Genomic DNA, 26931 nt, shown 5'->3' with positions numbered 1-26931 from the left:
CATGAAAGTCAGTTGGGTGGCTTTGGCCCAATCACCAGTGGACGGTGAGTTCTAGTCCTGCCTTAAACTGGCTGGTGACTTTGGTCCAATCATCCTTTCTCAGCCCAACTCAGGGTCGCTATAGGCAAAATAGAAGGAGGAAGGTGTGTTGGATGTTTGCCATTTTACTTGTAAAAATAATAAAGGTGGAATACAAACAAACAAACAAATAAAGGAGGGCAACATGCTTTTCTTTTCCCACAAACTATAAAAATGCAACAGCCCGCTTTAGGGAACATGCGAGAATCAAGCACATATAACAACAGAAGAAGTTTTATTGAACATTCCCAGCATGAAAACAAGCTACATGGAATTTTTCCCATTCTGTTAACACTGTAAATGTTACTTTTATATTTAAAATTGATTTTCTCCTAACGCATACTATTCTGAAAAAAAAAAAACTTTCCACCCACCATTTAATGCATAAGGCCAATCATTTTATGGATGAACTTGTTATGTTCCTTTAATTTTCTTGGCTTATTTCTCTCTGCCTTTGACTGGGGCTGACTCAACATCTGCTAAGGAAGATGAGTGGGAACATACAAGAGCTCTGTCTGATGGGTGGGTTTTGTTTTGTTTTTTTGCTTTGTTTCACAAAGGTTAAAACTGTCACCAGTGGAGCAGAATAGAAACTTAAATGGTTGCGGAAGACTGTGATCTAAATTCTTGAAGGATCTTCATTGAAAGCTTCCTGGATAGCAGCTCACTGTCTTCAGCTATTTTATCAGAACGACTTGCAGCCAACATCTGCATAAGAAACTGGAACAGAGAAGCACAAGCAGTACTTAAAATTACACAATTCTCTCAGTCAAATACACCCAGCTCTATATTCCATGAGTATCCTATATCACAGCTTATTACTGTTGAAGGAAAAGTCTTCATCATGGTCCAGTCCAAGCTGGGGATAAACAACATGGTGACTGCTTAGAAAGAAGGTTGCAGTTTATTGAAGAGGAGAACCAGACAGAAAGATGGCTCTGGCAGAAAAGAGAGAAAAAGAGCTGAGCACATGTAGGGAGTGGGTTTTTATACCCTCTGGAGCCTTTTGTTTGGAGGTTATTTCCTGTTCCTATTTGAGGCTTTGTATTTCCTATATCATGTATTTTGACCTGTGTCCCTTTGGCATCTATGAGTTAATCCTATTATGTCCTGTCTTAGACCTTGGGTGGGGTATGTAGATTTTAGGTGTCTTTGTCTTCTTAAGCTTCTAGCTCCAACTTTCCTGAATGATCTGCATCTGCATTTCTATAGAGCTAGTTTTGCTTGGGGGAGGGAGACCTGGGGCTATTAAGAAAAACTGGGCATGCTTTCCTGCGTTTTTTTTTTTTTTAAGATCCTTTGAGGAAATATATTTTTCTGTCCTTTTAATATTTCCTTCTCTGGGGGGCTGACTTCCCACATTACCTTATGAGATGTTCACAATCCCCACTCATAGCTCACTGTGACATCAAACATTACAGTGAAATAAGAAAGGTTGGTGGGCAGAGAGCTAGGTTAGTAACTAGAACAGGGGTCTTCAAATTTGGCCCTTTTATGACTTGTGGACTTCAACTCCCAGAATTCCTCTGCCAGGCACGCGTCTTAAAGTTGCCGAGTTTGAAGACCCCTGATCTACTACTTCCTTTTCAGTTCACAGATTTTAATCCATGAAAATCTGATTGTGCCAGACAGTAAAAGAAGTAAAGTTTGCTCTTGAAGGTCACATAGAATATCCGTGTTACTTTCCTGACAATAGTGAAGAAATAGTGTGTGGTTTCTCTCTTCCACAATCTTTTTCAAAAGCATCCTGTCGAATCAGATTTCCTCATGATTTCTCAAGTTCTAATAAAGTTTTGCTCTGCTTCTTTATTTATTTATTGTTTTCAAGCATGATAAAGTTGGCTAAATAGTGCTCCCTGGTGGGACAGTTAGAGATTCCCAAAGTTCTTTTGAAAACTTTGGGAAGATTTCTTTCAACCTCATTTATCGTGAATCGAAGGCAAATATATACACGTCCCAGGATGATGTTGTTGAAGGATCCAATCTGGGTTGGATCAGAAGTTTAGTCTTCCGAGCTTTCGGACTCATGATGGAGCCCACGCTCAGGAAACTTCTCTCTCACCAGAATGTGTGCCTTATTTATTTCCGTGTCCTAGACCAGACTTTCTCAGCCTTGGCAACTGGAAGATGCGTGGACTTTAAACCCCACGATGGATTGAAAAGAGGATGGAACTGGCAGAGATGGTGAAGCTGACTGCATCAATTGGGCACTCCATCAATGAAGGTTTTTAAGAAGAAACTGGACATATGTCTGAAATGGTGTAGGTAGGGACTCCTGCTTGAGCAGGGGGTTGGACTAGAAGACCTCCAAGGTCCCTTCCAACTCTGTTATTCTGTCCTGTCCTGTCCTGTCCTATCCTATTCTATTCCTCTCTTCGCTTCTATTTCATCCCTATATTCTCCTCTCCTCTCCTCTTCTCTTCTATTCCACTCCATTCCATTCCATCCCATTCCATTCCACATTCTATTCTATTCTATTCTATTTTCCCCTTTCCCTCACTTTATCCCCTCTATTCCCTTTCTTTTCTGTTTTCCATTGTCTTTATTTCTGTTTGTATTTTATATTAAGAAAAAAGCCTTTAATAATGATCATGAGAGAGAGAGAGAGAGAGATGTAGGTAGACAGACAGACAGATGATAGATGATGGATGGATGGATAGATGGATGGGTAGATAGACAGACAGATGATGATAGATGATGGATGATGGATGGTTGGATGGATGTGTAGATAGATAGATAGATAGATAGAGAGAGAGAGAGAGAGAGAGAGAGATAGAGAGAGAGAGAGAGAGAGAGGCAGGCAGGTAGGCAGATGCGTGGACTTCAAGTCCCAGAATTCCCCAGCCAGCTATGCTATGCTGGATGGGAATTTCTGGGACTTGAATTCTATACCTCTTCAAGCTACCAAGATTGAGAAACACTGGTGTAGACTGTGATCTAATACAGGGCTTTTCAACCAGTGGTACGGGTACCACCTGTAGTACACTGGCACCTGGCAGGTGGTACGTGACCATCCTAGAAAAGTGGTAGCAGGGGAGGGGAATGAGCTGAACCGGTGGCAGCACCGCAGAAACCTGAGCGAGAGATGGCTGGAGCTGCAGGGCTGTCAGGGCTCAGCGGAAGCGCCAGGATTGGCGCCAGGCTCCAGCTGGAGCTCAGCGCTGAAGAAGCACCAATCAGCTGGAAAACAGCACTGATCCTGGCACTTTTGCTGAGCCCAGAAGAAGCGCCGATCAGCTGGAATGTTGCAGCCTCTCCAGGGTCTTGTGATTTACATTCAGATGCTTGGCATCTTATTCATATTTATGACAGTCACAGTGTCCCAGGGTCATGTGAAGTGACCAAAACCTGCTGCAACCACCCAGCAGACAGGGGGGAATAAAAACCAAACACCCCCCACCCCACCCCCACTGCCAATCCTCAACAGAAATGCTCACAACAATGGAAACCTCAGACAGGAGGAAGAGCACCGCCGGGTGGGCAGGCAGGTGTCTTGCTCAGCTGTGGCTTGGGGGGCACTTTTTTTAGTGCCGTGGTAACTTCAAACAGTCACTAAGCGAACTGTTGTAAGTCGAGGACTACCTGTATCCCTTTTTTTCCTTTTTTTTGGTCATCAAGTTTTTGACACCTTGCTAGGCGACAGGTGGTACTCGGATATTGCCATATCCTAAAAGTGGTACAATGGGTAAAAAGGTTGAAAAGCCCTGATCTAATACTATATAATAGCTGAGGTAGCACTGCAGCCAGAATGACATTCCTAGGGGAGATAGGCACTACTCTTCCTTAATCTATTGGCAGAAAATATGTGTGTATGATAACTAATCTGCAAAGTGACCTTTAAACTATTTGTGGGTGTAGTATATGTGGTCTGGATGCCTGTTTTCTTTGGAGTAGTGTGTTTGTGTGTGGGGAGGGGGTGAGTTCTAAGAAGACAAGAGCTGCTAGGTAAAAGGTTATTCCTTCTTATCATTATACCCTTTATTCTCTGCTTTTTTCTAAATCAGTGGTTCTCAACCTGTGGGTCGGGACCCCATTTGGGGTCGAACGACCATGTCACGGGGGTCGCCAATCAACGCAGTCCGCCATTTTTTCCCTCTTTTCCTTAGCTGTGCTACTCCCTTTTATTCTATTGGCTTTTGAAAGCCAATAGAATAGATTTTCTTGAATAGAGTCCAGGCTGTCTCTGCCCTGCTGAGCCCGCCAAAAGTCCCATTCTGCAAACGGTGCTGCACCAGTTGAGTAGTCCTCGACTTACGACTGGTTGGGTAGTCCTCAACTTACGACCGGTTGGGGGTCGCGGCATTAAAAAGGTTGAGCACCACTGTTCTAAAGGAACTTTGCAAACATTTACTTAATGCTTCAGGAATCAGCCTCATAACAATTCTTGCCAACAGATTCCTTTCTTAGTTCCATACATATTCAGACTCTTAAAAGCCTCTGTACTTTATGACAACAACAGCAGCAGCAGCAGCAACAACAATAATAACAATAATAATTTAAAATTTGTTTGCCACCCAACTCAGCACAAGGCAACTCTGGGTGGCAAACAAATGCAAAAGATTGAACTACAAAATACCAACCCTTACTGCAACTTAAATAAGGGTTTTAAAATGGACAATTTAGATTAGTTTGTGGGGGTTTTTCCCCAAAGCTGTGAAGCCTGTTGGATCAAAGGCAACAGGAGAGCTAATTCATCTGAGAAGATCAAGGGGTCAAGCTATCAATCAAAAAGTCCCTGGTTCTTTTTTTTTTTTATATTGAAAATTTTTATTTTTTAAAACATACAATCATTTATAAAAATACAATAAAATTTTAAAATAGAGAACCCCCCCTTACCCTCCCTCCCACCCCCACCCCCCCTCCCTTCACTTCCCAGAGCAGGATACAGGGTTAAAAAAAAAAAAAAGAAAATTATAATAATTAAGAAAAAAGAAAAAAAAAGAGAGAAAGAAAAAAAAATCATAATTAACCTTTAACTCCATAACCTATAAAACAATTCTCTATAATATTTGATATTCATTCATAAAATAAATAAACTTTTTAATTCCATACTTTTTCTGAATATAATCTATCCACCTTCCCCATACAGTAATATATCTTTCTTGTGTATGATCCTTTAAATAAGCAGAAATTTTTGCCATTTCTGCAAAACTAGATACTTTAAATATCCATTCTTCTAAAGTAGGCAAAGAATCATTTAAGTCAACAAAAATACCAAGTAAAAATAGTTGAGGAGTAAACTTTATCTTTTTTCTAAAAATCTTTTGAATGTTCCACCAAATCATAATCCAAAAAGCCTTTACTTTTTTACAATTCCACCAAATATGAAAGTATGTCGCATCATTATTGCCACATCTCCAACATTTGGGCTGTATGTTGGAATACATACAAGATAATTTTTTAGGATCTAAATGCCATCTATAAAACATTTTATAAAAATTTTCTCTCAAATTTTGAGCTTGTGTAAATTTAACATTTCTTATCCAAATTATCTCCCATAAATCCAATGAGATCGGCTCCTGTATATTCTGAGCCCATTTAATCATACAATCTTTAACCAATTCTGTTTCCGAATCTAACTCTAATAAAACATTATATATTCTTTTTATATGAGCCGGACCTTGGTTTTTAATCTGAATAACCAATTGTCTATCTTCTAGTGTTATTCCCTCTTTCTTGTCTACAGTCAATCTATCCATTATTTGTAAATATTGAAACCATGACTGTAGAATATTTTGCTGCCTTAATACATCTAGGGATTTCAAATGCCAATTCGAACCAGAACAACTTAACAATTCTTTGTATGAAATTTTATCAAAATTTGTCCCCTTAGAGGTTCCCTCAATTGCATGTCTGGGAATCCCCCAGATAGGTATTTTATAATTTAATCTATAATAATACTTCTTCCAAACACGAAGTAAGGCATTCCTCAAAATATGTGATTTAAGAGTCCAATCAACTTTCTTATTAAAAATTAAATATGCATGCCAACCGTATATTAAATCCCAACCTTCCAAAAAAAAGAATATCCATATTTGTTAAATTAAGCCAATCATTTAACCAAGTTAGGGCGGCTGCATCATAATATAATTTCAAATTAGGTGCCTTAAGTCCCCCTCTTTCTCGAGCATCCTGTAATATCTTAAATTTAACCCTTGGTTTCTTCCCGGCCCATATAAAATTATTGATACCCTTTTGCCATTCCTCCAAATTTGCCTCTTTTTTAAGAATAGGTATCATATGAAACAAAAAAAGAAACTTTGGTAGAACATTCATTTTTACAGCTGAAATTCTCCCCAACAATGACAATTGCAATTTTTTCCAATCTCTTAAATCCTTTTGGACTTTTGCCCATAGTGGTTCGTAATTGTTCTTGTACAATTTTCCATTTGAAGCAGTTAGATATACTCCCAAGTATTTAACCTTTTTTACCATCTGAAAACCTGTGGCTTTAATCAAACTTTCCCTTTCTTTAACTGACATATTCTTAGATAATATATTAGTCTTATAATTATTAACTTTAAAACCAGAAACATTCCCATACTGTGTTATAAGTTCTAATAAACCATCAATCGCCTGATTCGGCTGTTCCAAAATTAAAACCAAATCATCCGCAAATGACCGCAATTTATACTCATTCTTCCTTATCTTTACACCCTTAATTAACTTCGATTCCCGAATCTGAATCAATAAAATTTCCAATGTTAAAACAAATAACAATGGGGATAATGGACATCCTTGTCTTGTCCCTTTTTGAATATTAAAATTCTCAGTCAATCCCCCATTTACAACAATTTGTGCAGATTGCTACTGATATATAGCTTTAAGTGCATGTAAAAAATTATCCCCAAAATTCATTTTCTCTACCAAAGAAAATAAAAATTGCCAGTCCAATTGATCAAAAGCTTTTTCAGCGTCCAAAAAGATAAAAGCCACAGGAATCTGATTATTCTTATCCAAGTACTCAATTAAGTTAATAATTTGTCTAACATTATGTTTCATATATCTCCGTTATAAATCCTGCTTGATCACTATGAATCAAGTCTTTCATAACCTGCATTAATCTATTTGCCAAAATTTTTGTAAAGATCTTATAATCAACATTCAATAATGAAATTGGCCTATAATTCTTAGGCTCTGTAAGATCCTGATCTTCCTTCGGAATCAGTGATACAAAGGCTCTTTTCCAAGAAGGAGGAACTTGCATACCCAACAAAATACTATTAAAGAGTTCCTTTAATGGCTCTATCATTTCTTCAGATAATATCTTATAATACCTAGAAGTCAGTCCATCTGTTCCAGGAGACTTTCCAACCTTTAACTGCTTAATAGCTAAACCAATTTCCTCCACAGTAATTAAAATATTCATCCCATTTTGTTGTTCCTCTGAAAGTCTAGGAAAATGTACTGATTGTAAATATTTATCTATATCCAAACCCCTTATATTATCACTTGAATATTATTTTGTGTAAAAGTCCAAAAAGCTTTTTCTAATCAAATCTTGCTGAAAAACCTCAGTACCTTTATATTTTACTTTCTCTATAATTCTAGCTTTCTGTTTCTTTCGTAACTGATAAGCCAACCACCTCCCCGGCTTATTCGCATTGCAAAAAGTATTATGTCTCATGTACGACAGATTGGTAGCCACCTGATCTGCCATCAACATGTTAAATTGTTCCTTAAGCATCTTTATAGATACCTTTAAATTATTATCAGTAGGATTAAGAACCAACTCTTGTTCTTTTGATTTGATCTCTTCTTCTATTTCTCTACGTCTTTGTAACCCTTTTTCCCAAAAAACTTTATTCAATTGAATCAAAATTCCCCTCATATATGCTTTACTAGCGTCCCACACCATAGACATCGATGTTCCCTTATTCATATTTATAGTAAAAAAGTCCTTTAAATGTTCTTTACACTTTTGTACGAACTCCTCCCGATTAAATAAGTTCTCATTCAATCTCCAGAATCTTCTATTCCCGTCTTCCGAATATAACTCCATCCACACAGGACTATGATCTGACAATGTTCTAGGAAAAATTTTCACCTTCCTCACTCTAGGGAGGAAGTCACTAGTATCCTGCAAGACATATCCTAAAAGTGGTACAATGGGTGAAAAGGTTGAAAAGCCCTGATCTAATACTATATAATAGCTGAGGTAGCACTGCAGCCAGAATGACATTCCTAGGGGAGATAGGCACTACTCTTCCTTAATCTATTGGCAGAAAATATGTGTGTATGATAACTAATCTGCAAAGTGACCTTTAAACTATTTGTGGGTGTAGTATATGTGGTCTGGATGCCTGTTTTCTTTGGAGTAGTGTGTTTGTGTGTGGGGAGGGGGTGAGTTCTAAGAAGACAAGAGCTGCTAGGTAAAAGGTTATTCCTTCTTATCATTATACCCTTTATTCTCTGCTTTTTTCTAAATCAGTGGTTCTCAACCTGTGGGTCGGGACCCCATTTGGGGTCGAACGACCATGTCACGGGGGTCGCCAATCAACGCAGTCCGCCATTTTTTCCCTCTTTTCCTTAGCTGTGCTACTCCCTTTTATTCTATTGGCTTTTGAAAGCCAATAGAATAGATTTTCTTGAATAGAGTCCAGGCTGTCTCTGCCCTGCTGAGCCCGCCAAAAGTCCCATTCTGCAAACGGTGCTGCACCAGTTGAGTAGTCCTCGACTTACGACTGGTTGGGTAGTCCTCAACTTACGACCGGTTGGGGGTCGCGGCATTAAAAAGGTTGAGCACCACTGTTCTAAAGGAACTTTGCAAACATTTACTTAATGCTTCAGGAATCAGCCTCATAACAATTCTTGCCAACAGATTCCTTTCTTAGTTCCATACATATTCAGACTCTTAAAAGCCTCTGAACTTTATGACAACAACAGCAGCAGCAGCAGCAATAACAATAATAACAATAATAATTTAAAATTTGTTTGCCACCCAACTCAGCACAAGGCAACTCTGGGTGGCAAACAAATGCAAAAGATTGAACTACAAAATACCAACCCTTACTGCAACTTAAATAAGGGTTTTAAAATGGACAATTTAGATTAGTTTGTGGGGGTTTTTCCCCAAAGCTGTGAAGCCTGTTGGATCAAAGGCAACAGGAGAGCTAATTCATCTGAGAAGATCAAGGGGTCAAGCTATCAATCAAAAAGTCCCTGGTTCAATCTTCCCTCTACATCAGTGATAGCAAACCTTTTAGACACTGAATGCCCAAACTGCAACCCAAAACCCACTTATGCATCGTCGAGTGCCAGGTGGGTGTGGCCCATTGGCTGGCATGGCTGCGGTGGTAACGGCAGACTGGGTGGGACTAAAAAGTTCAATCAATCAATTTCAACTTTGCAAGATCTTTTTTTTTTCCACGAGAAGTTGAAATTGACTGATTTAACCTTTTTTTATTTTTATTTTTGCACATGGTGGTGGAGGCCTAAAGCGAAAAGGTTTTATAAAACCCAGCTGAAGGCCTAGGACTGGGGCAATGGCGCACGTGCCCACAGAGAGGGCTCTTAATGCCACCTCTGGCACCTGTGCCATAGGTTCGCCACCACTGCTGTACATCAGTTGAATAGGTGACTTGAGTAAGCCTGCAAGAAGAGAATAATAAAACTGACCTATGTTACAAGCTTCTTGAAAGGAATTGTGCGGGGGGGGGGAAGCACCCTCAGCTCTTTTATGACTCATGGACTTCCACTCCCAGAATTGAAGTCCATGAGTCATAAAAGAGCCAAGGGTGCCTACCCCTGTCCTAGGGCCCACTGAAGGGAAATTTTAAGGGGGAGAACTGAGAAATCTTGTCCTGTCATTGTTGTTTCCCCCCCACTTTGGACTGAAAACTCCTAATGGCTGGTTGTCTTTTTGCTTTCTCTCAACACTCTCATGTTTCTCTTAGAGCAATCCATGATGTCAAACTACTAATGTGGGAATGAACAAAGTGAGATTCAAAGTAGAAGCAGACTTTGATTAATGGGTGGTTATTTGGTCTTACCTGGAAAAAACAAGATGTTGAGCAGGTACCACAAGTATTTTAAGTTTTATAAGGTCTCCTGCCTTGGTCCAGGGGGCTGGACTAGAGGATCTCCAATGTTCCTCCCATCCCTGTGATTCTATTACATCTACAGGCAGTCTTTGACGGATGACCACAATTGCATCAAGCGAACCAATAATTCTCTATAGCAGTGGTTCTCAACCTTTCTAACGCTGCGACCCCATAATACAGTTCCCCATAATACATCACCGGGTGCCAGGGGCGTGGCCAAAGAATAGGGGGAAAAATGGTGGACAGCCTTGTTTGGCGACCCCGATGAAATGGTCGTTTGACCCCAAATGGGGTCCCGACCCACAGGTTGAGAACCACTAACTTAGAACATAGAATCATAGGGTTGGAAGGGACCTCGGTGGTCTTCTAGTCCAACCCTCTGCTCGAGCAGAAGACCCTAGAACAGTGGTTCTCAACCTTTTTAATGCCGCGACCCCCAACCGGTCGTAAGTCGAGGACTACTCAACCGGTCGTAAGTCGAGGACTAATCAACTGGTGCAGCACCATTTGCAGAATGGGACTTTTGGCGGGCTCAGCAGGGCAGAGACTGCCTGGACAATTCCTATTGGCTTTTGGAAGCCAATAGAATTAGACTCTATTCAAGAAAGTCTATTCTATTGGCTTTCAAAAGCCAATAGAATAAAAGGGAATAGCACAGCTAAGGAAAAGGGGGAAAAAATGGCGGACTGCGTTGTTTGGCGACCCCCGTGAAATGGTCATTCGACCCCAAATGGGGTCCCGACCCACAGGTTGAGAACCACTGCTCTATAGGCATGGTTTTTTTTTCCGGCAAAACCACTGTAAAATGCAGTCATATGACTATAGAATGCTGCAAATGGCCATAAATGCAGCTGTATTGCCAGTTACCAAAAGTGCAGTCATGTGACTGCAGAGGATACTCAACCATCAGAACTTCGAATTCTGGGTCATAAATCCCCCTTTTTGAGTCAGTCGTAAGCCTGTATTTTCAAATGGCTAGAGGCTACCCAACAGTAGGCAGGCGAGCGGACAAGTCACACTAGGTTTGGGACGCTGGCAGCCACCGATTTAACTACTCTAAGGGAGACAGAATGCCACTGTCTCCATTGGTCTGTGGAGAGCCCAGGTCCAATATGGGATCAGATCCAAGAAGTTCACTTACCTGAGGCTTCCTGTAGCCTTTCCTTTCAAGGAATTGTTCAAAGGCATACGTTCCATGCAGTGACGATTCTAATTCTGCCTCGGCCTGCAAGAGATTTTGTTCATTTCCCATGTCAAGAGACTACTTGAGTTAGAACAGGACAGGACAGGACAGGACAGGACAGGACAGGACAGGACTGGACTGGAAGAGAAGAGAAGAGAATAAATAGGAAAGAGTGTAATGTAACAGAATAGAATAGAATAGAATAGAATAGAATAGAATAGAATAGAATAGAATAGAATAGAATAGAATAGAATAGAATAGAATAGAATAGAAAAAAATGTAATGGAATGGAGTGGAGTGGAGTGGAGTAGAGTAGAGTAGAGTAGAGTAGAGTAGAGTAGAGTAGAGTAGAGTGGAGTGGAGTGGAGTGGAGTGGAGTGGAGTGGAGTGGAGTGGAGTGGAGTGGAATGGAATGGAATGGAATGGAATGGAATAGAATAGAATAGAATAGAATAGAATAGGATAAAGTAGAGTAGAGTGGAATGGAATGGAATGGAATGGAATGGAATAGAATAGAATAGAATAGAATAGAATAGAATAGAATAGAGTAGAGTAGAGTAGAGTAGAGTAGAGTAGAGTAGAGTAGAATAGAATAGAATAGAGTAAAGTAGAGTAGAGTAGAGTAGAGTAGAATAGAATAGAATAGAATAGAATAGAAGTAATGGAATGGAATGGAATGGAATAGAGTAGAATAGAATAGAATAGAATAGAATAGAATAGAATAGAATAGAATAGAATAGAATAGAATAGAATAGAATAGAATGGAATAGGATAAAGTAGAGTAGAGTGGAGTGGAGTGGAGTGGAGTGGAATGGAATGGAATGGAATAGAATAGAATAGAATAGAATAGAATAGAATAGAATAGAATGGAATGGAATAGGATAAAGTAGAGTAGGGTAGAGTAGAGTAGAGTAGAGTAGAGTGGAGTGGAGTGGAGTGGAATGGAATGGAATGGAATGGAATGGAATGGAATGGAATAGAATAGAATAGAATAGAATAGAATAGAATAGAATAGGAGTTGGAAGGAAGGTCTTCTAGTCCAGCCCCCCACTCAAACAGGAGAACCTATACCACCTCAGACAGGTGAATGTCTAGTCTCTTCTTACAGATCTCCAGTGATGGAGTGCCCACAATTTCTGGAGGCAAGCTGTTCCACTGGTTGATTGTCCTCACTGTCAGGAAGTTTCTCCTTAATTCCAGGTTGCTTCTCTCTTTGATCAGTTTCCAACCATTGTTTCTCATCCTTCCCTCTGGTGCTCTGGTGAACGTGACCCCCCCTCTTCCTTGTGGCAGCCCCTCAAATACTGGAGCACTGCTATCATGTCTCCCCTATTTCTTCTTTTCTTTAGACTAATCAAACCTAAGTCCCGCAGCCGTTCTTCGTATGTTTTGCCCTCCAGTCCCCTGATCATCTTTGTTGCTCTTCTCTGCACTCTTTCTAGAGTCTCAACATCTTTTTTACATTGTGGTGGCCAAAACTGGATGCAGTATTCCAAGTGTGGCCTTACCAAGGCATTGTAAAGTCGTATTAACACTTCACACGATCTTGATTCTATCTCTCCATTAATGCAGCCTAGAACTGTGTTGGCTTTTTTTTTTAAAGTTCCCTGCAAAGTCAAAAATGGCAGTCTTTCCATCATCTTAGACTGGTCTATAATATCCCAGAAGGTACTTCATAAAACTGGGAGCAGGAAAGAAGATTACTATCCAAAGAAATGGTGTGTTCTTTCCTCCAATATTCCCAAAGAATTTGAAGGGCAAATCCAAGCCAGAACTGGAAAAAAAATAAGGTAGCGGTCCATTATGCTCTCTGAGCTTGGTTATTTTCTTGCAGACATTTCATGACCCAAGTAGGTAACATGGGATAATAATAGTGGGATTTAGTGGAGGTGAAGGAGGAGAGGGGGTGAGTGAAGAAAAAGAGGGAAAGAAGTAAGTTGGTTTGAGGTGGGATGCGGTTTGGGGGGAAATGGGCGGGCATGACCGAATGTGGTGTGTATCGATTTGTTTTATTTTTTATCTGAAGTATTTGTAAGATTGTTATGTATTGTAAAATTGAAAATATTTTTTTTAAATAATAATAATAGTGGGATTTGCAGAGGAGGAGGAGGAGGAGGAGGAGGAAGGAAGAAGAAGAAGAAGAAGAAGAAGAAGAAGAAGAAGAAGAAGAAGAAGAAGAAGAAGAGGAGGAGGAGGAGGAGGAGAAGAAGAAGAAGAAGAGAAGAAGAAGAAGAAGAAGAAGAAGAAGAAGAAGAAGAAGAAGAAGAAGAAGAAGAAGAAGAAGAAGAAGAAGAAGACGAGGAGGAGGAGGAGGAGGAGGAGGAGGAGGAGGTGGAGGAGGAGGAAGAAGAAGAAGAAGAAGAAGAAGAAGAAGAAGAAGAAGAAGAAGAAGAAGAAGAAGAAGAAGAAGACTATGACCATGAGGTACTTGGTGCTGTCTCTCAGCTTGATGGTTTTCTTGAAGATGTTTCGTTACCAAATTAAGTAACATCATCAGTGCAGTATTAATAAAGAATTAAAAAGCAATATGTTTCAAATAGGGCTAAAACACACACCAGAAGTAGTGAGGAGGTTCAACACTGAGGGGAGCCAGCAAAAAATACAATATGGAATGCTGCCAAGTTACCTTTTGGACAATCTTCTTCCTGGCGTTCAAGAAGATTTGCAGACATTCAGGAATTTCTTCCTTCTCAGTTGCTCGCTTCTTTTTCCATGTCTTTGGGGGAAGGTACCAGGCTCCATATTTAATCTTTTCCCACTTGGGCTCAGAAGGGGTTAGCTAAAGGCAAGAAATGTCAGACTTGTTTTTCCAATGCCCTGATCATTGGTGCATTTTCTGCAATTATAATGCCAAGCAATGATCGAGGACGCCTCCAGACCGATGGTCTTTTAGTTCTTCAACTCTTTGGGTTGCACAGAATAACGGAGTTGGAAGGGACCTTGGAGGTCTTCTAGTCCAGCCCCCTGTGCAAGCAGGAAACCCTATATACCAGTGGTGGCGAACCTATGGCACGCATGCCAGAGGCGGCACTCAGAGCCCTCTCTGTGGGCACACGTACCATGCCCTGGAGTTGGCAACCGTCCCTCTTCAACCAGCCACCCACTAACTTGCAGAGCTCCCACATGGCTGGATGCATCCCAGCATGGCTGGTTTCCGTCCTTCCCCCCCCCCATCCCATCCCTCCTGGCCTTGCATGCTCTCCTTTTCCCAGGTACAACCCAATGCATCGCCTTCTCAGCTGTCAGCCGGCCATCCAGCTCAGAGGCAGCTTCTCTGAACTGCTGGTGGCGGGCTGCGGAGCTCCAGAGTGCGCCAGTCGAGGGGCTGGCAACCTGTGGCTGCTGACGGACACTGTCGGCCCCCATGCGCTCGCTGGCTTCTGTGTGCGGGGGTCAATGGTGTCAGGCAGCAGCTGCCCTGGTCCCTGCCTCGCCTTGCCCTGCGACAATGGCACCCCTGCCCTGCCTCGCCTTGCCCAGCCTCACCCCGCAGGACGAGTCTCCTGCCCACCGCCCCACCTGCCAGAGATCCCCTGGATCTCCCCCAACCCTGCCCGGCCCCCACAGGCGTCTCTCCCCACGAGCAACATCATGGTGACCATGCCCACCTTGGCTACATCCATCCAGTCTGCCATGACCACCACAGCCACGCCCATCCAGTGGGCCACACCCACCTGGCACCCGGCGATAAATAAGTGGGTTTTGGGTTGCAGTTTGGGCCCTCGGGCTCTAAAAGGTTCGCCATGACTGCTATATATCATGTCAGACAAATGGCTGTCCAATCTCTTCGTAAAAACCTCCAGTGATGGAGCACCCACAACTTCTGGAGACAAGTCATTCTACTGATTTTGGGAGGTAGTTACTGGCCTTGCTGAAGTCTCACGAGACTATCTGGGGAATTCTGGGAATTGAAGTCCACCCATCTTGAAAATTACCGAAGCTGACAAACCTGGCCCACTTATTATTTTTTTTTACGTGACACGCACATTATCAAATCCCTCAAGAACTATCTCAGTGTCTGTTACCGTTACCGTCATTTTGCTCTCCTTACCTTTGTGGGACTCCTCTTCCGGAACCGATGCCTCCCCAGGTATTGTCTCAGCTCTGCTGGTATTTGATACAGCTCCACTATTTTAAGGGGCAGGGCTGTCTTGATATCCGTTTCGTACCTCGTGTCAAAGAGCTTCATGATAGTGTCTTCATCAATATTATATTTCTCTCCTCCCTGGGACAGTAAACCAAGCATGCACATTCAGGTAACGTTGCAAACACTTCTTGGTTGTGAGTGTGAAAAACAGTCATCACTTTTTTCAGTGCCGTTGTAACTTGGAACGGTCACTAAATGAATCGTCATAAGTCAACAATCGTCTGTATCGTTCTTAGTCCGTACTGTACTTCAGTTTTCTTTGTCTTTGAACATTGTCCAGTGGTCAAATTACTGTCACGCCTGCCTGCACTGGAGGCCTAGCTTAAATCAAAGTTGTGTGTTCTTCTTTAAAAGTCCTTTAAAGCAGGGGCCTCCAACCTTGGCCATTTTATGACTTGTGGACTTCAACTCCCAGAATTCCTCAGCCAGCTGGGCATGGCTGGCTGAGGAATTCTGGGAGTTGAAGTCCACAAGTCGTCAAGTTGCCAAGGTTGGAGGCCCCTGCTTTAAACTGTGCTCTACCATGTGGCATGGATTGACTACAAAAAGGCATTTGACTCTCTGCCACATGACTGGATAATCAAGTGCCTAGAAATAACAGGAGTCAGTAGAAACATCAGAAAATTTGTGCAAAGATCGATGGCACAATGGAAGACACAGTTGCAGATAAATGGTGAGAGGCTGGGAGAGGTTAATATCAAGAGAGGAATATTTCAAGGAGATTCATTATCACCATTACTATTTGTTATTGCACTGTTTCCTCTGTCAACAATACTGAATAACTCAGGACATGGCTATCAAACATCAAAACATCTGCCAGACTATCCCACCTCCTTTATATGGATGATCTGAAGCTGTATGGAAAAACATCATCTGAAATAGAATCGCTGCTCAACACTGTCCGTATATATAGCCAAGATATTGTAATGGAGTTTGGCTTGGACAAATGTGCCACACTTACTATCAGACAAGGAAAAATAGTGAAAACTGAAGGAATCAAGATGCCCCACGAAAATAACATTAAGAGTCTGGATGCGGAAGAGTACTACAAATACTTGGGTATCCTTCAAGCTGACAACATCAAGCACACTGAAGTCAAGAAAAAGATTAGAGGTGAATACATCAAGAGAGTGAAGAATATCTTAAAGTCCAAACTCAATGGAGGAAATACCATAAAGGCAATCAACACCTGGGCAATTCCAATCATTAGGTACACAGCTGGAATAGTGGACTGGACTCAAGCAGAACTAAAAGCAATGGATAGGCAGACCAGAAAAATAATGACAATGAATCATGCCCTTCATCCATGCAGTGACATTGACAGACTTATCTACCAAGGCAAATAGGTGGGCGTGGAATGCTACAAGTACATCAGATGGTTGAAGAAAAAAAATGGCTTTGGAAGAATATCTGAAGAACAATGATGAAGATGCACTGAAATTAGTATATCAGGAAGGCTTACTGATTACTGGAGAGACCAAACTGGCCTATAAGAAAGACCAAATGAAGAACAGAATAGAGGCATGGCAAGGCAAAGCACTACATTAAAAAAATAGCTGGGAAAGCAGATAATAACAAGACCTGGCAATGGCTAAGAGCAGGAAAACTGAAGAAAGAGACCAAGGGACTAATTCTGGCTGCACAAGACCAAGCCTTAAGGACAAATGCATACAAAGTCAAAATTGAGAAGACAGCAACAGACAGTAAGTGCCGCCTACGCAAAGAAGCTGAAGAAACAGTGGACCACTTGGTAAGCTGTTGCAAGAAGATTGCACAGACTGATTACAAGCAGCGGCATGACCAAGTAGCAACAATGGTGCATTGGAAGATCTGCAAAAAATATCATTTGCCTGTAAGCAAAAACTGGTGGGATCATAAAATAGAGAAAGTCATAGAAAATGATAAAATTAACTGCTCTGGGACTTCAGAATTCAAACAGACAAGCACCTGCAACATAACACCCCAGACTTAACAATTGTTGATAAGAAAGACAAAAAAGTCTGGATAGTGGACGTGGCAGTGCCTGGAGACAGCAGAATAGACGAGAAAGAACTGGAGAAGATAACAAAATACAAAGATCTACAAATAGAAATAGAAAGACTGTGGCAAAAGCAAGCAAGGGTAGTACCAATAGTCATAGGCTCCTTGGGTGCAATCCCAAAACAACTGGAGCACCACTTGAACACCATTGGCATTGACAAATTCGCTATTAGTCAATTGCAAAAGGCGGCCTTGGCTAGGAACTGCTTCCATCCTGCGACGATATCTGTAATACCATCAAACATCCACATCTGCCTATCCCAGGTCCTGGGTAAGGACTCGATAGGTAGACAAAATGCCAAATCCAATCTGAACATCTGGCTGACTGTGCGATGATCGATAATAATAATAGGGCAAACTTGCTTTTATTATGGGTCAATAATTGCTGAGGGCACCCTTCTTTTTCCTGTCCTCTACTGTGGCTTTCACAAGAGTGCCATGACTCATGTACAGAATACCCTAATCAGACTTTCAATCCATGCTGAATCATCAAGCCTCTTTAGAAAATCCTTTCCTATTTCCTCTTTTTTATTTTTTTACCCCATCGCAAAAGTTTTAAAACTATGTCAACATTCTCCTTAGGTTTATATTTCTGCGTTTCTGATTTCCAAATTGGTTCTCAAGGCTACTTCTGCTTAATGGGTAACCAAAAGAGAACCGAGATAAAACGTGACATGCAGCAGGCATGCTGAGAAAATCAATGATCCTCTGATCTGGGGAAGTGGTTCAAAAGTCAAATATTTTCTAATATTCTAATAATAGCACTTTACAATGCCTTGGTAAGGTCACACTTGCAATACTGCATCCAGTTTTGGTCACCACGATGTAAAAAAGATGTTGAGACTCTAGAACAGCGGTTCTCAACCTATGGGTCGCGACCCCATTTGGGGTCGAACGGCCATTTTACGGGGGTCGCCAAACAACGCGATCTGCCAGGGGGCGGCACCGCGCATGCGCGCCACACATGCGCGGCGCGTCCATGTGAACGGGGGTCGCCGTATAAAAAGGTTGAGAACCACTGCTCTAGAAAGAGTACAGAGAAGAGCAGCAAAGATTATTAGGGGACTGGAGGCTAAAACATACAAGGAACAGTTGCTGGAATTGGGTATGTCTAGTTTAATGAAGAGAAGGACGAGAGGGGACATGATAGCAGGGTTCCAGTATCTCAGAGGCTGCCCCAAAGAAGAGGGTGTCAAGCTATTCTCCAAAGCTCTGGAAGGCAGGAGAAGAAGCAACGGATGGAAACTCATCCAGGAGAGAAGCAACCTAGAACTAAGGAGAAACTTCCTGACTGTGAGAACAATGAACTAGTGGAATAACCTGCCTCCAGAAGCAGTGAATGTTCCAACACTGGAAGTTTTTAAGAAGAGACTGGACAGCCATTTGTCTGAAATGGTATAGGGATTTCTGCCTGAGCAGGGGGTTGGACTAGATGACCTCTAAGGTCCCTTCCAACATTATAATTATTATTACTATTTTTACTACTATTATTATTACTATTATTATTATTTCATTGTGTTAATGTCAGATAGGAATAATAGTTACAGGTAGTCCTCGACGTACATCACTTCGTTTAGTGACGTTTGAAGTTACAACAGCACTGAAAAAAGTGACTTATGACTGCTTGTCACACTTAACAACCGTTTCAGCATCCCCACGGTCGCGTGAACAAAATTTGGATGCTTGGGAACTGACTCATATTTACGACGGTTGCAGCGTCCCGGGGGTGATGTGATCCCCTTTTGTGACTTTCTGACAACCAAAGTCAATTAAGTGAAGCCAAATTCACTTAACAGCCGTGTTACTCACTTAACAACTGCAGTGATTCACTTAAGAACCATGGCAAGAAAGGTCGCAAAATGGGGCAAAAGTCACTTAACAAATGTCTCGCTTAGCAACGGAAATTTTGGGCCCGATACAAGTGTATTGGGTACCACAGGGGTCTTCAAACTTGGCCCTTTTATGACTTGTGGACTTCAACTCCCAGAATTCCTCAGCCAGCGTGCCAAGGGCCAAGTTTGAAGATCCATCCAGATGCTTTCTTATTGTCTTTAGTAGAGACCTGCTGTTAGTTTGTGTGTTGATTCAACACCACCCTTCTTCCATTAGAAAAATTCGCTTGTCATCACTATGCATTGCTGTTGCTGTTTAGTCGCTAAGTGTGTCCAACTCTTTGGATCGCATGAACCATAACACACCAGCCCCTCTCCCCCATCCCCGGCCTGCACTGTCTCCCAGAGTTGGCCTGTATTCATGTAATTAAACGAACGGTTGTAAGTCAAGGACCACCTAAAATAAAGGTATCAAACGAGGGATGTGTTTTTGCTTGCTGCGTTGACACTGCCTGCTCAGTTGTGGTAGCGGTTTTCTTCCACAGATATTTTTACTTACCATTGCATTAACCCATTCACAAAATTCCTTTGTTACCCGCTTGACGTTTTCATCCAGGGGGGGAACGTAATCTATTTTGGCTGCCTGTTGTCTCTCCGACACCTCTTTCTTACTAAACCAGGTGTAGGGGTTCTTTTTTTTCTGCATCCAGCTATAGATACAAAAAGTGTAGAGTCCGTCATTAAATGAATGAGACAAAAATAAAACCAAATAATAATAATAATAATTGCTAGAGTACTGGTAGTCTTGGACTTACATCCATTGGCTTAGTGCTCTTCAAAGTTACAAGAGCATTCATTCTGTTCATATCTTTTTGTAAGGGCCTAAAGATCAGTCGACTTGGGCCTCCAGTGTGGGAACAGTGCAATAGAGGTGATTGATTAACAACAGATCCCACCTCCACCCCTCCACTCCATCCCTACCCTCGCCGTGTCCTTGGTTTTAATGTCTGATTTTAACTTTTTATGTTTTAACTGTATATGTAACTGTAAGCTGCCCAGAGTTACCGTATGGCAGGTCTAGGCAATCTTGGCTCTTTTATGACTCGTGGACTTCAACTCCCAGAATTCCTGAGCCAGCCATGCTGAGGGGAAAGGGAGAGGTTTCCATGCTGAGCCATGCTGGCTCAGGAATTCTGGGAGTTGAAGTCCACAAGTCATAAAGCGACCTAGGCCTAGGCCAGACGTAGGCAACCTTGGCTCTTTTATGACTTGTGGACTTCAACTCCCAGAATTCCTGAGCCAGCATGGCTCAGCTTGGAAACTTCTCCCTTTCCCCTCAGCATGGCTGGTTCAGGAATTCTGGATATTGAAGTCCACAAGTCACAAAAGAGTCAAGGTTGCCTACCCCTGCCCTAGGGTAACATGGGCAGCCAATAAATTGTATAAATTAATTAATGTAATCAAATAGGAAGATCTGAGGCACACTTTGGAAGGATACAGTCCAGAAGTTTGTGTCACAAGAGTCCACAACCATTTTCCTTCATACCTCAACCCATAGCAAAGCCCAAGCACTGCCCACCGTTTGGCTACGGCATGGGGAATTGGGTCACCTAAATTTTTCTTTCTTTTATTTTTATTTGTTAAATACTGCATTAATGTAATCAAATATGAAGATCTGAGACACGCTTTGGAAAGGTATAATCCAGAGGTTCGTTCCACAAGAATTCACCTCCATGTTTATTCTCAGCTCAGCCCACAGCAAAGCCCTAAACCAGGGGTAGGCAACCTTGGCTCTTTTAGGACTCGTGGACTTCAACTCCCAGAATTCCTGAGTCAGCCATGCTGAGGGGAAACGGAGAGTTTCCAAGCTGAGCCATGCTGGCTCAGGAATTCTGGGAGTTGAAGTCCACGAGTCCTAAAAGAGCCACGGTTGCCTACCCCTGACCTAAACGCTGCCCATCATTTGGCTACAGCATGGGAATTGGATCACCTAATTTTTTATTTATTTATTTCACTTTTATTTGTTAAATTTGCATTTTGCTGATTTCACTACTCACGGAAGGGTGGAGCTGTAGCTTCTCTTTGGGGCCCCATCATACTTCACACGATATTGAGTAGGCGAAGGGATAGCCGCGTCCTCTTTACTATAATCTGGGGATGTTCGAGTCAGCTGCATCCCAGGGTCCAGGAGCTTCATAACGTCATCAAAAAGCTGTGAGGGTACAGCAAAATATGACACTGTTTTTCCTGTCTGAACAATGTCAAATATCCGATGGGGGTAGGGGGTTGGAAAAAGCAGAGCAAGGTGCAAATAAGCAAAATCAGAGGGCCATTGCAAAGAGCCCAAGGTTTTTGCTACAGATTCCATTGTGAGAAAGACACTGAATTATTAAATGTTATGTGCTCCTGGCTACTTTCCTTCGTGACCAGAGGCAAGTTCGCCTGACCAATAACCAGCCAAGACACAGTGAAGGCCTTTTGTTTCGTTTATTGCAATAAGCGGGGAGAGAAGTTCAAAGCTTGGTTCTCTCCAAAGTTTTAACCCAAAATATCTCCTTCTTTTATTCATCCCTATCACCGGCCGCTACAGCCCTCCTCTTTCCCCATTGGCTGAGGTAGTATGAGGTTACACTCTTTCCGTCCGCCTATACACATTTCCTGATAACACACTAAATCATATTCACATATACAATAAGAATAAGAAAAATTATTTTCTTATGGTTATTTTTAAACTCAATATATTTATTTCTGTCTCCACAATAAGCTCTTTTCCTGCTTTTCAATTCAATTCATCATTTCAATTCATCATTCTCTTCTTATCTTATTTGGCCTGGTTTCCTTCTTTCCTATACTTCCTGGCTAGCCATTTCCTTAAAAACAACTATTTATACTTCCCTCTTCCTTTCTCAGACCCCAACTATTTTTACCTATATGGTTATCTTACTTCCTTAATGTTATCTCTTTCTGACTCTCACCATCTGTATTTCTGACTGAAGATTTATCATATTAATGTATATTTATCATTAAAGACATATGAAAATAAAGACCTTAGGACAGGGGTAGTCAACCTTGGCTCTTTTATGACTCATGGACTTTAAAGCTTAGCTGGCTCAGGAATTAAAACCTTGGCTCTTTTATGACTCGTGGACTTTAAAGCTTAGCTGGCTCAGGAATTCTGGGAGTTGAAGTCCACGAGTCATAAAAGAGCCAAGGTTGACTACCCCTGGCTTAGGAGAACGACAGAATAATAAAGTTGGAAGGGACCTTGGAAGTCTTCTAGTCTAACCCCCTGCTCAGGCAGGAAAACCTGTACCCTGTACCGTTCCAGACAAGTGGTTGTCCAGTCTCTTTTTAAAAGCCTCCAGTGATGGAGCATCCACAATTTCCGGACACGAGTCATTCCACTGGTTATTTGTTCTCACTGTTAGGCAGTTTCTCCTTAGTTCTAGGTTGCTTCTCTTCTATATTAGTTTCCATCTATTGTTTCTTGTCTTGCTTTTGGTGCTTTGGAAAATAGGTTGACCCCCCCCTTCTTTGTGGCAGCCCCTCATTATCTAAAGACATGATTAATCCAACCATTGTTTCTTGTCCTGCCCTCTGGTGCTTTGGAGAATAATTTGACCCCCTCTTCTTTGTGGAAGCCTCTCAAATATCAGAAGACTGCTATCATGTCTCCCACAGTCCTTCTTTTCACTAGACTAGACATACCCAATTCCTAGATGACTTCCAAGGTCTCTTCCAACTTTGTTGTTGTTGTTATTACTACTACTACTACTACTAGTAGTAGTAGTAGTAGTAGTAGTAGTAGTAGTAGTAGTAGTAGTGGTAGATTAACTGTATCATTGATTAATAATGAAGGAGAAATTCATTTTATTGCATTTTTAGACCATTTGGTCTAGTGGTTAAGGTAGCAGAAATCAGGAAATTGCGAGTTCTAATTCTGCCTCAGCCATGAAAGCCAGCTGAGTGACTTTGGGCCAGACACTCTCTCTCAACCCATCCTACCTGACAGGGTGGCTGTTTTGAGGAAAACAAGAGAAGGAAAGTGTGTTGGATCTGTCCACCACCTTGAGTTATTTGTAAAAAGAATAAAGGCGGGATACAAAATAAATAAATGAACAAGTTCATTTTACCTCTGGAGGCACACTCTCTTCCAGATGTGGATAAAGTGCCAGTGGGTGTTGTACCTGGGTATGCTTGGTCTGAGTAATGTTGTCTGCCTTGGCTTTCTGAGGTGTAGGAAGTCTGGAGCGAAGTACTTTGTGCTTACTCAGCAAGTCTCTGGATTTGTACGAGACAATCTGCGAAGTATCCCGTTTCTTATACTGTAGGATTATCGGCATGGGCCCTTTTGTGCCTTGAATTATTATGTTGTCCGAAGGTGGAGGGCAGCCACTTCTGAAATCATCCAGGCCATTTTTCAGGAATTTCCATCGCTGAGCGTTGAGAGAATCAGAGAATCTCTCTTTGTTACTGGCCTGTTTTTGAAAACACTTGGAAGGCAATTTTTCTTTATACCTGGAAGGAAAGAGGTATGGCCAGCATTTAAAGCAAACGTCTCTGGGCTACAATAGTTCTAAAATGAACTGGGAAATCTACTAGCTTTCCTTACAATATTCAGTTCATCAACATTTGTTTGTGTTTTGCCAAAGGACATACAGGTAGTCTTCCTTTGGCAACTGCCTTATTTAATGACCGTTCAACTGTGAGGAAAAGAAACTTTGTGATCAATACAAACATTGATGACCTTGGCAGATCTATAAATCCTAATTTAAATATGGTGAAGGCAGGAGACACCGTTACCTAGAGGCCCATTAGCGTTATACTCCTCCTTGTTGCCTGTTTCTTGACCACTCCCTTCAACAAAGCTGATTGTGCAGAATATGGCTACCATCCAAGATTCACACTACACCAAGAATCAAGTAAACAATACCCTAGTCAGGGAACTAGTAAAGCAGACAAATCAGCTAAGTGTAAACAATAGTCTAATCGAGGAACCACCAAGAACACTCCCGCCAATGCTGATCAGGCAAGCCACAAATATATGAAAATGAGAGCAAACCTTACTTCCTTCTAGCACTGATGACACAACCTAGTTTGGTAATGAAATGTCTGCAAGAAAACCAGCAAGCTCAGAGAGCACCAAAGTTCCCATATAGTTCAAGTCTGAGCTACAAATATTCTCTGTTATCAGGGCTATCATCTCTGGATTGCAAAGACTATGCAATCCCTAGATGTCAGCAAAGAGCTACTTTTCTTAAAGGAAGTTTTCTTGAAACTTGACAAGCTCTTTTAGGCTTTTCAATAACCGGGTGGATGGTCCTTGACTGAATTTGTTAGCATCTTGGACCTTGTGGGGTCCTTGGCGCTCTCTGAGTTTGGTTATTTTCTTGCAGACATTTCATTACCCAGCCAGGTAATAACATCAGCACTAAAAGAGAGTGGGTTTGCTCTCCACTCTTCACTACAATACAACCAATGCAAGAGTGTAATAGGCCCAGCATGGCTGGCTGGGGAATTCTGGGAGTTGAAGTCCACAGGTCTTAAAGTTGCCAAGGTATTGGACTCCTGTAATAGACACTATATAGGATAAACGGGCAGAAGTCTAGTACAGCACCCTTCTGAACACCAACTAATAGTCAAAAGACATGATGAAAATTTAATTTCACAACACATGGACAGACTTAACCATAGTTTCAACTGGGAAACTGTGAGCATCCTAGGCCAAGCCCAGTTTCTAATCTTGTCTTGCATCTAGATGTCAAAATAAGTTAGTTTGGTTACAGCGGAGGCTTTAGTGCCAGCCAATTGCGGTTTATTCAAATAAGCCATGTTTCATAAGGTGACCAACTTTTTTACAATGAAAAGGAGGACACAAATAAATTGAAGAAAAAAATATCGTAAATAAAAGAAACATTTTATTCATTGCAACAATAATACAGACAACTTGCAGGTGCAAAGTTTGCCGGCCGGGTGTTTTGGCACTCTCAGCAGCAATTCCTATTGGCTTTCAAAAGCCAATAGCGGGAGTAGCAAGCTCATGCAAAAGTTGAAAAAAAACCATCAAAAAAAGGTGCCGGAACGCCGTTCTGAGCGTTTTATGAGAAGAAAAAAAAAGCCCTGCAGATTAGTCTTCAAATATCGAAAATGAGGACATGTAGGAGGACACTTTTCGAGGGAGGACAGAACTCACAAAAGGAGGACTGTCCTCCCTAAAGGAAGACGGTTGGTCACCTTAATGTTTAAGCATTTTAATTTAGCTCATTGTTTTGAAGCCAGCTTTAACTAGGATTGAGTCAGCTTTCAAGGTCATACGGTTCCTAAAATAAGTTCTAGAGTGACTGTTCACCATGATGCTTGTTCCAAATAGACATCCCTTCCTTGTCACCTGCACACTTCATCGGCTTATTGTTACTTGCTCACCAAGGGGCAGGATACACGTTGACTGGCATTAGGGCAAGCTCTTGCAACAGCTGACCAAAGGGATCCAGCTCCCTCTGCTAAAAAAGACAGGGTAGTGCTAAGGATGCTTGTCTCCTAGCAACAGGATGCTTGAGTCAACCGTTTGTTCCAGTTGCTAGGAGACAACAGCAAAGCAGTGGCGACCATAGAGGTCAGCAACTGCCACACTAGTTTGGGCCTACTTGCTTTTGATAGAGAAGCCTCCTCCACACTGATGTTTCCTAGATGTGTTGGAACAACTGTTTCCTGAACTAACCCATGGTGGCTGCTTTGCTAAGGGGGAATTCTGGGAAATGTAGTCAACCTTGCAGTCAAAGACAAGACCTCCCCCCTTCCCCCCAATCCTTTTGCAAACCTGGATGCTTTATTTATTTGCTGGGCTCATAGGTGGCTCCAATTGAAGAACAAGCAGCAGCCATGTCCTGTCAAGCACTTGGATTGAAAATGCACATAAGAATAAAATCAAAAAGGCCCCAAGGACTCTTAATAACAATTCACATATAAACATGCTCCTGCACAGAAAAGCAAAATACAAATAGTCCTCGGCTTACGTCCACAACTGAGCCCCAAATTTATCTTGCTAAGCAAGGCAGTTGTTAAGTGAGATTGGCCCCATTTTACGACCTTTCTTGCCACCGTCGTTAAGTGAATCACTGCAGTTTTCAAGTTAGTCACACGGTTGTTAAGTAAATCTGGCTTCCCCATTGACTTTGCTTGTCAGAAGGTCGCCAAAGGGGATCACATGACCCCGGGACGCTGCCACCGTCGTAAATATGAGTCAGTTGCCAAGCGTCCAAATTTTGATCATGTGTCCATGTTGGTGCTGCAATGGTTGTAAGTGTGAAAACAGCACTTTTTTCAGCGCTGTTTGTCATTTTGAAAGGTCACTCTAACGAATGGTTGTAACTCAAGGACTATATGCATACATTCAGATGAAAGTACAAACAATCAGCATTTACATTCTTTGATGCAATCGCTTAGTTCAGTGGTTCTCAATCTGTGGGTCGGGACCCCATTTGGGGTCGAATGACCATTTCACGGGGGTCGCCAAACAACGCAGTCCGCCATTTTTTTCCCCCTTTTCCTTAGCTGTGCTACTCCCTTTTATTCTATTGGCTTTTGAAAGCCAATAGAATAGACTCTCTT

General features: G+C 41.8%; 1 protein-coding gene across 2 annotated transcripts; it reads right to left on the bottom strand.

Moving 5' to 3' along the window:
- Positions 1-285: 285 nt before the first annotated feature.
- LOC120319342 (protein FAM47E-like) lies at positions 286-26851 on the bottom strand. Of its 2 annotated transcripts, none has more exons than XM_039368109.1 (8): positions 26745-26851; positions 23457-23841; positions 21381-21535; positions 19883-20033; positions 15356-15529; positions 13931-14083; positions 11263-11346; positions 286-798 (listed from the first exon to the last, which is right to left on the bottom strand). In XM_039368109.1, coding segments are annotated over exons 1-8 (1230 nt in total). In that variant the 5' UTR covers positions 26747-26851; the 3' UTR covers positions 286-672. The 2 variants fall into 2 exon arrangements, with proteins under 2 accessions (XP_039224043.1, XP_039224042.1); XM_039368108.1 differs by lacking the exon at positions 26745-26851 and adding an exon at positions 25747-25954.
- Positions 26852-26931: the final 80 nt, after the last annotated feature.

Source organism: Crotalus tigris, unplaced genomic scaffold (genome assembly GCF_016545835.1).
Source record: "Crotalus tigris isolate CLP2741 ecotype Arizona unplaced genomic scaffold, ASM1654583v1 scf7180000020638.1684329919:236218, whole genome shotgun sequence".
Classification (NCBI taxonomy): Eukaryota; Metazoa; Chordata; class Lepidosauria; order Squamata; family Viperidae; genus Crotalus; species Crotalus tigris.
This window is presented reverse-complemented; position numbering and strand designations above follow the sequence as displayed.

Excerpts from the sequence above, each read along its gene's own strand:
- LOC120319342 (XM_039368108.1), bottom strand. The coding sequence starts at position 25,775 with ATGCCAGTCAACGTGTATCCTGCCCCTTG. Across the intron at positions 23,842-25,746 it reads AACGTGTATCCTGCCCCTTG|GTATAAAGAAAAATTGCCTT; the intron begins GTGAGCAAGTAA and ends CTTTCCTTCCAG. Across the intron at positions 11,347-13,930 it reads GGAAGAAGATTGTCCAAAAG|GCCGAGGCAGAATTAGAATC; the intron begins GTAACTTGGCAG and ends AATCTCTTGCAG.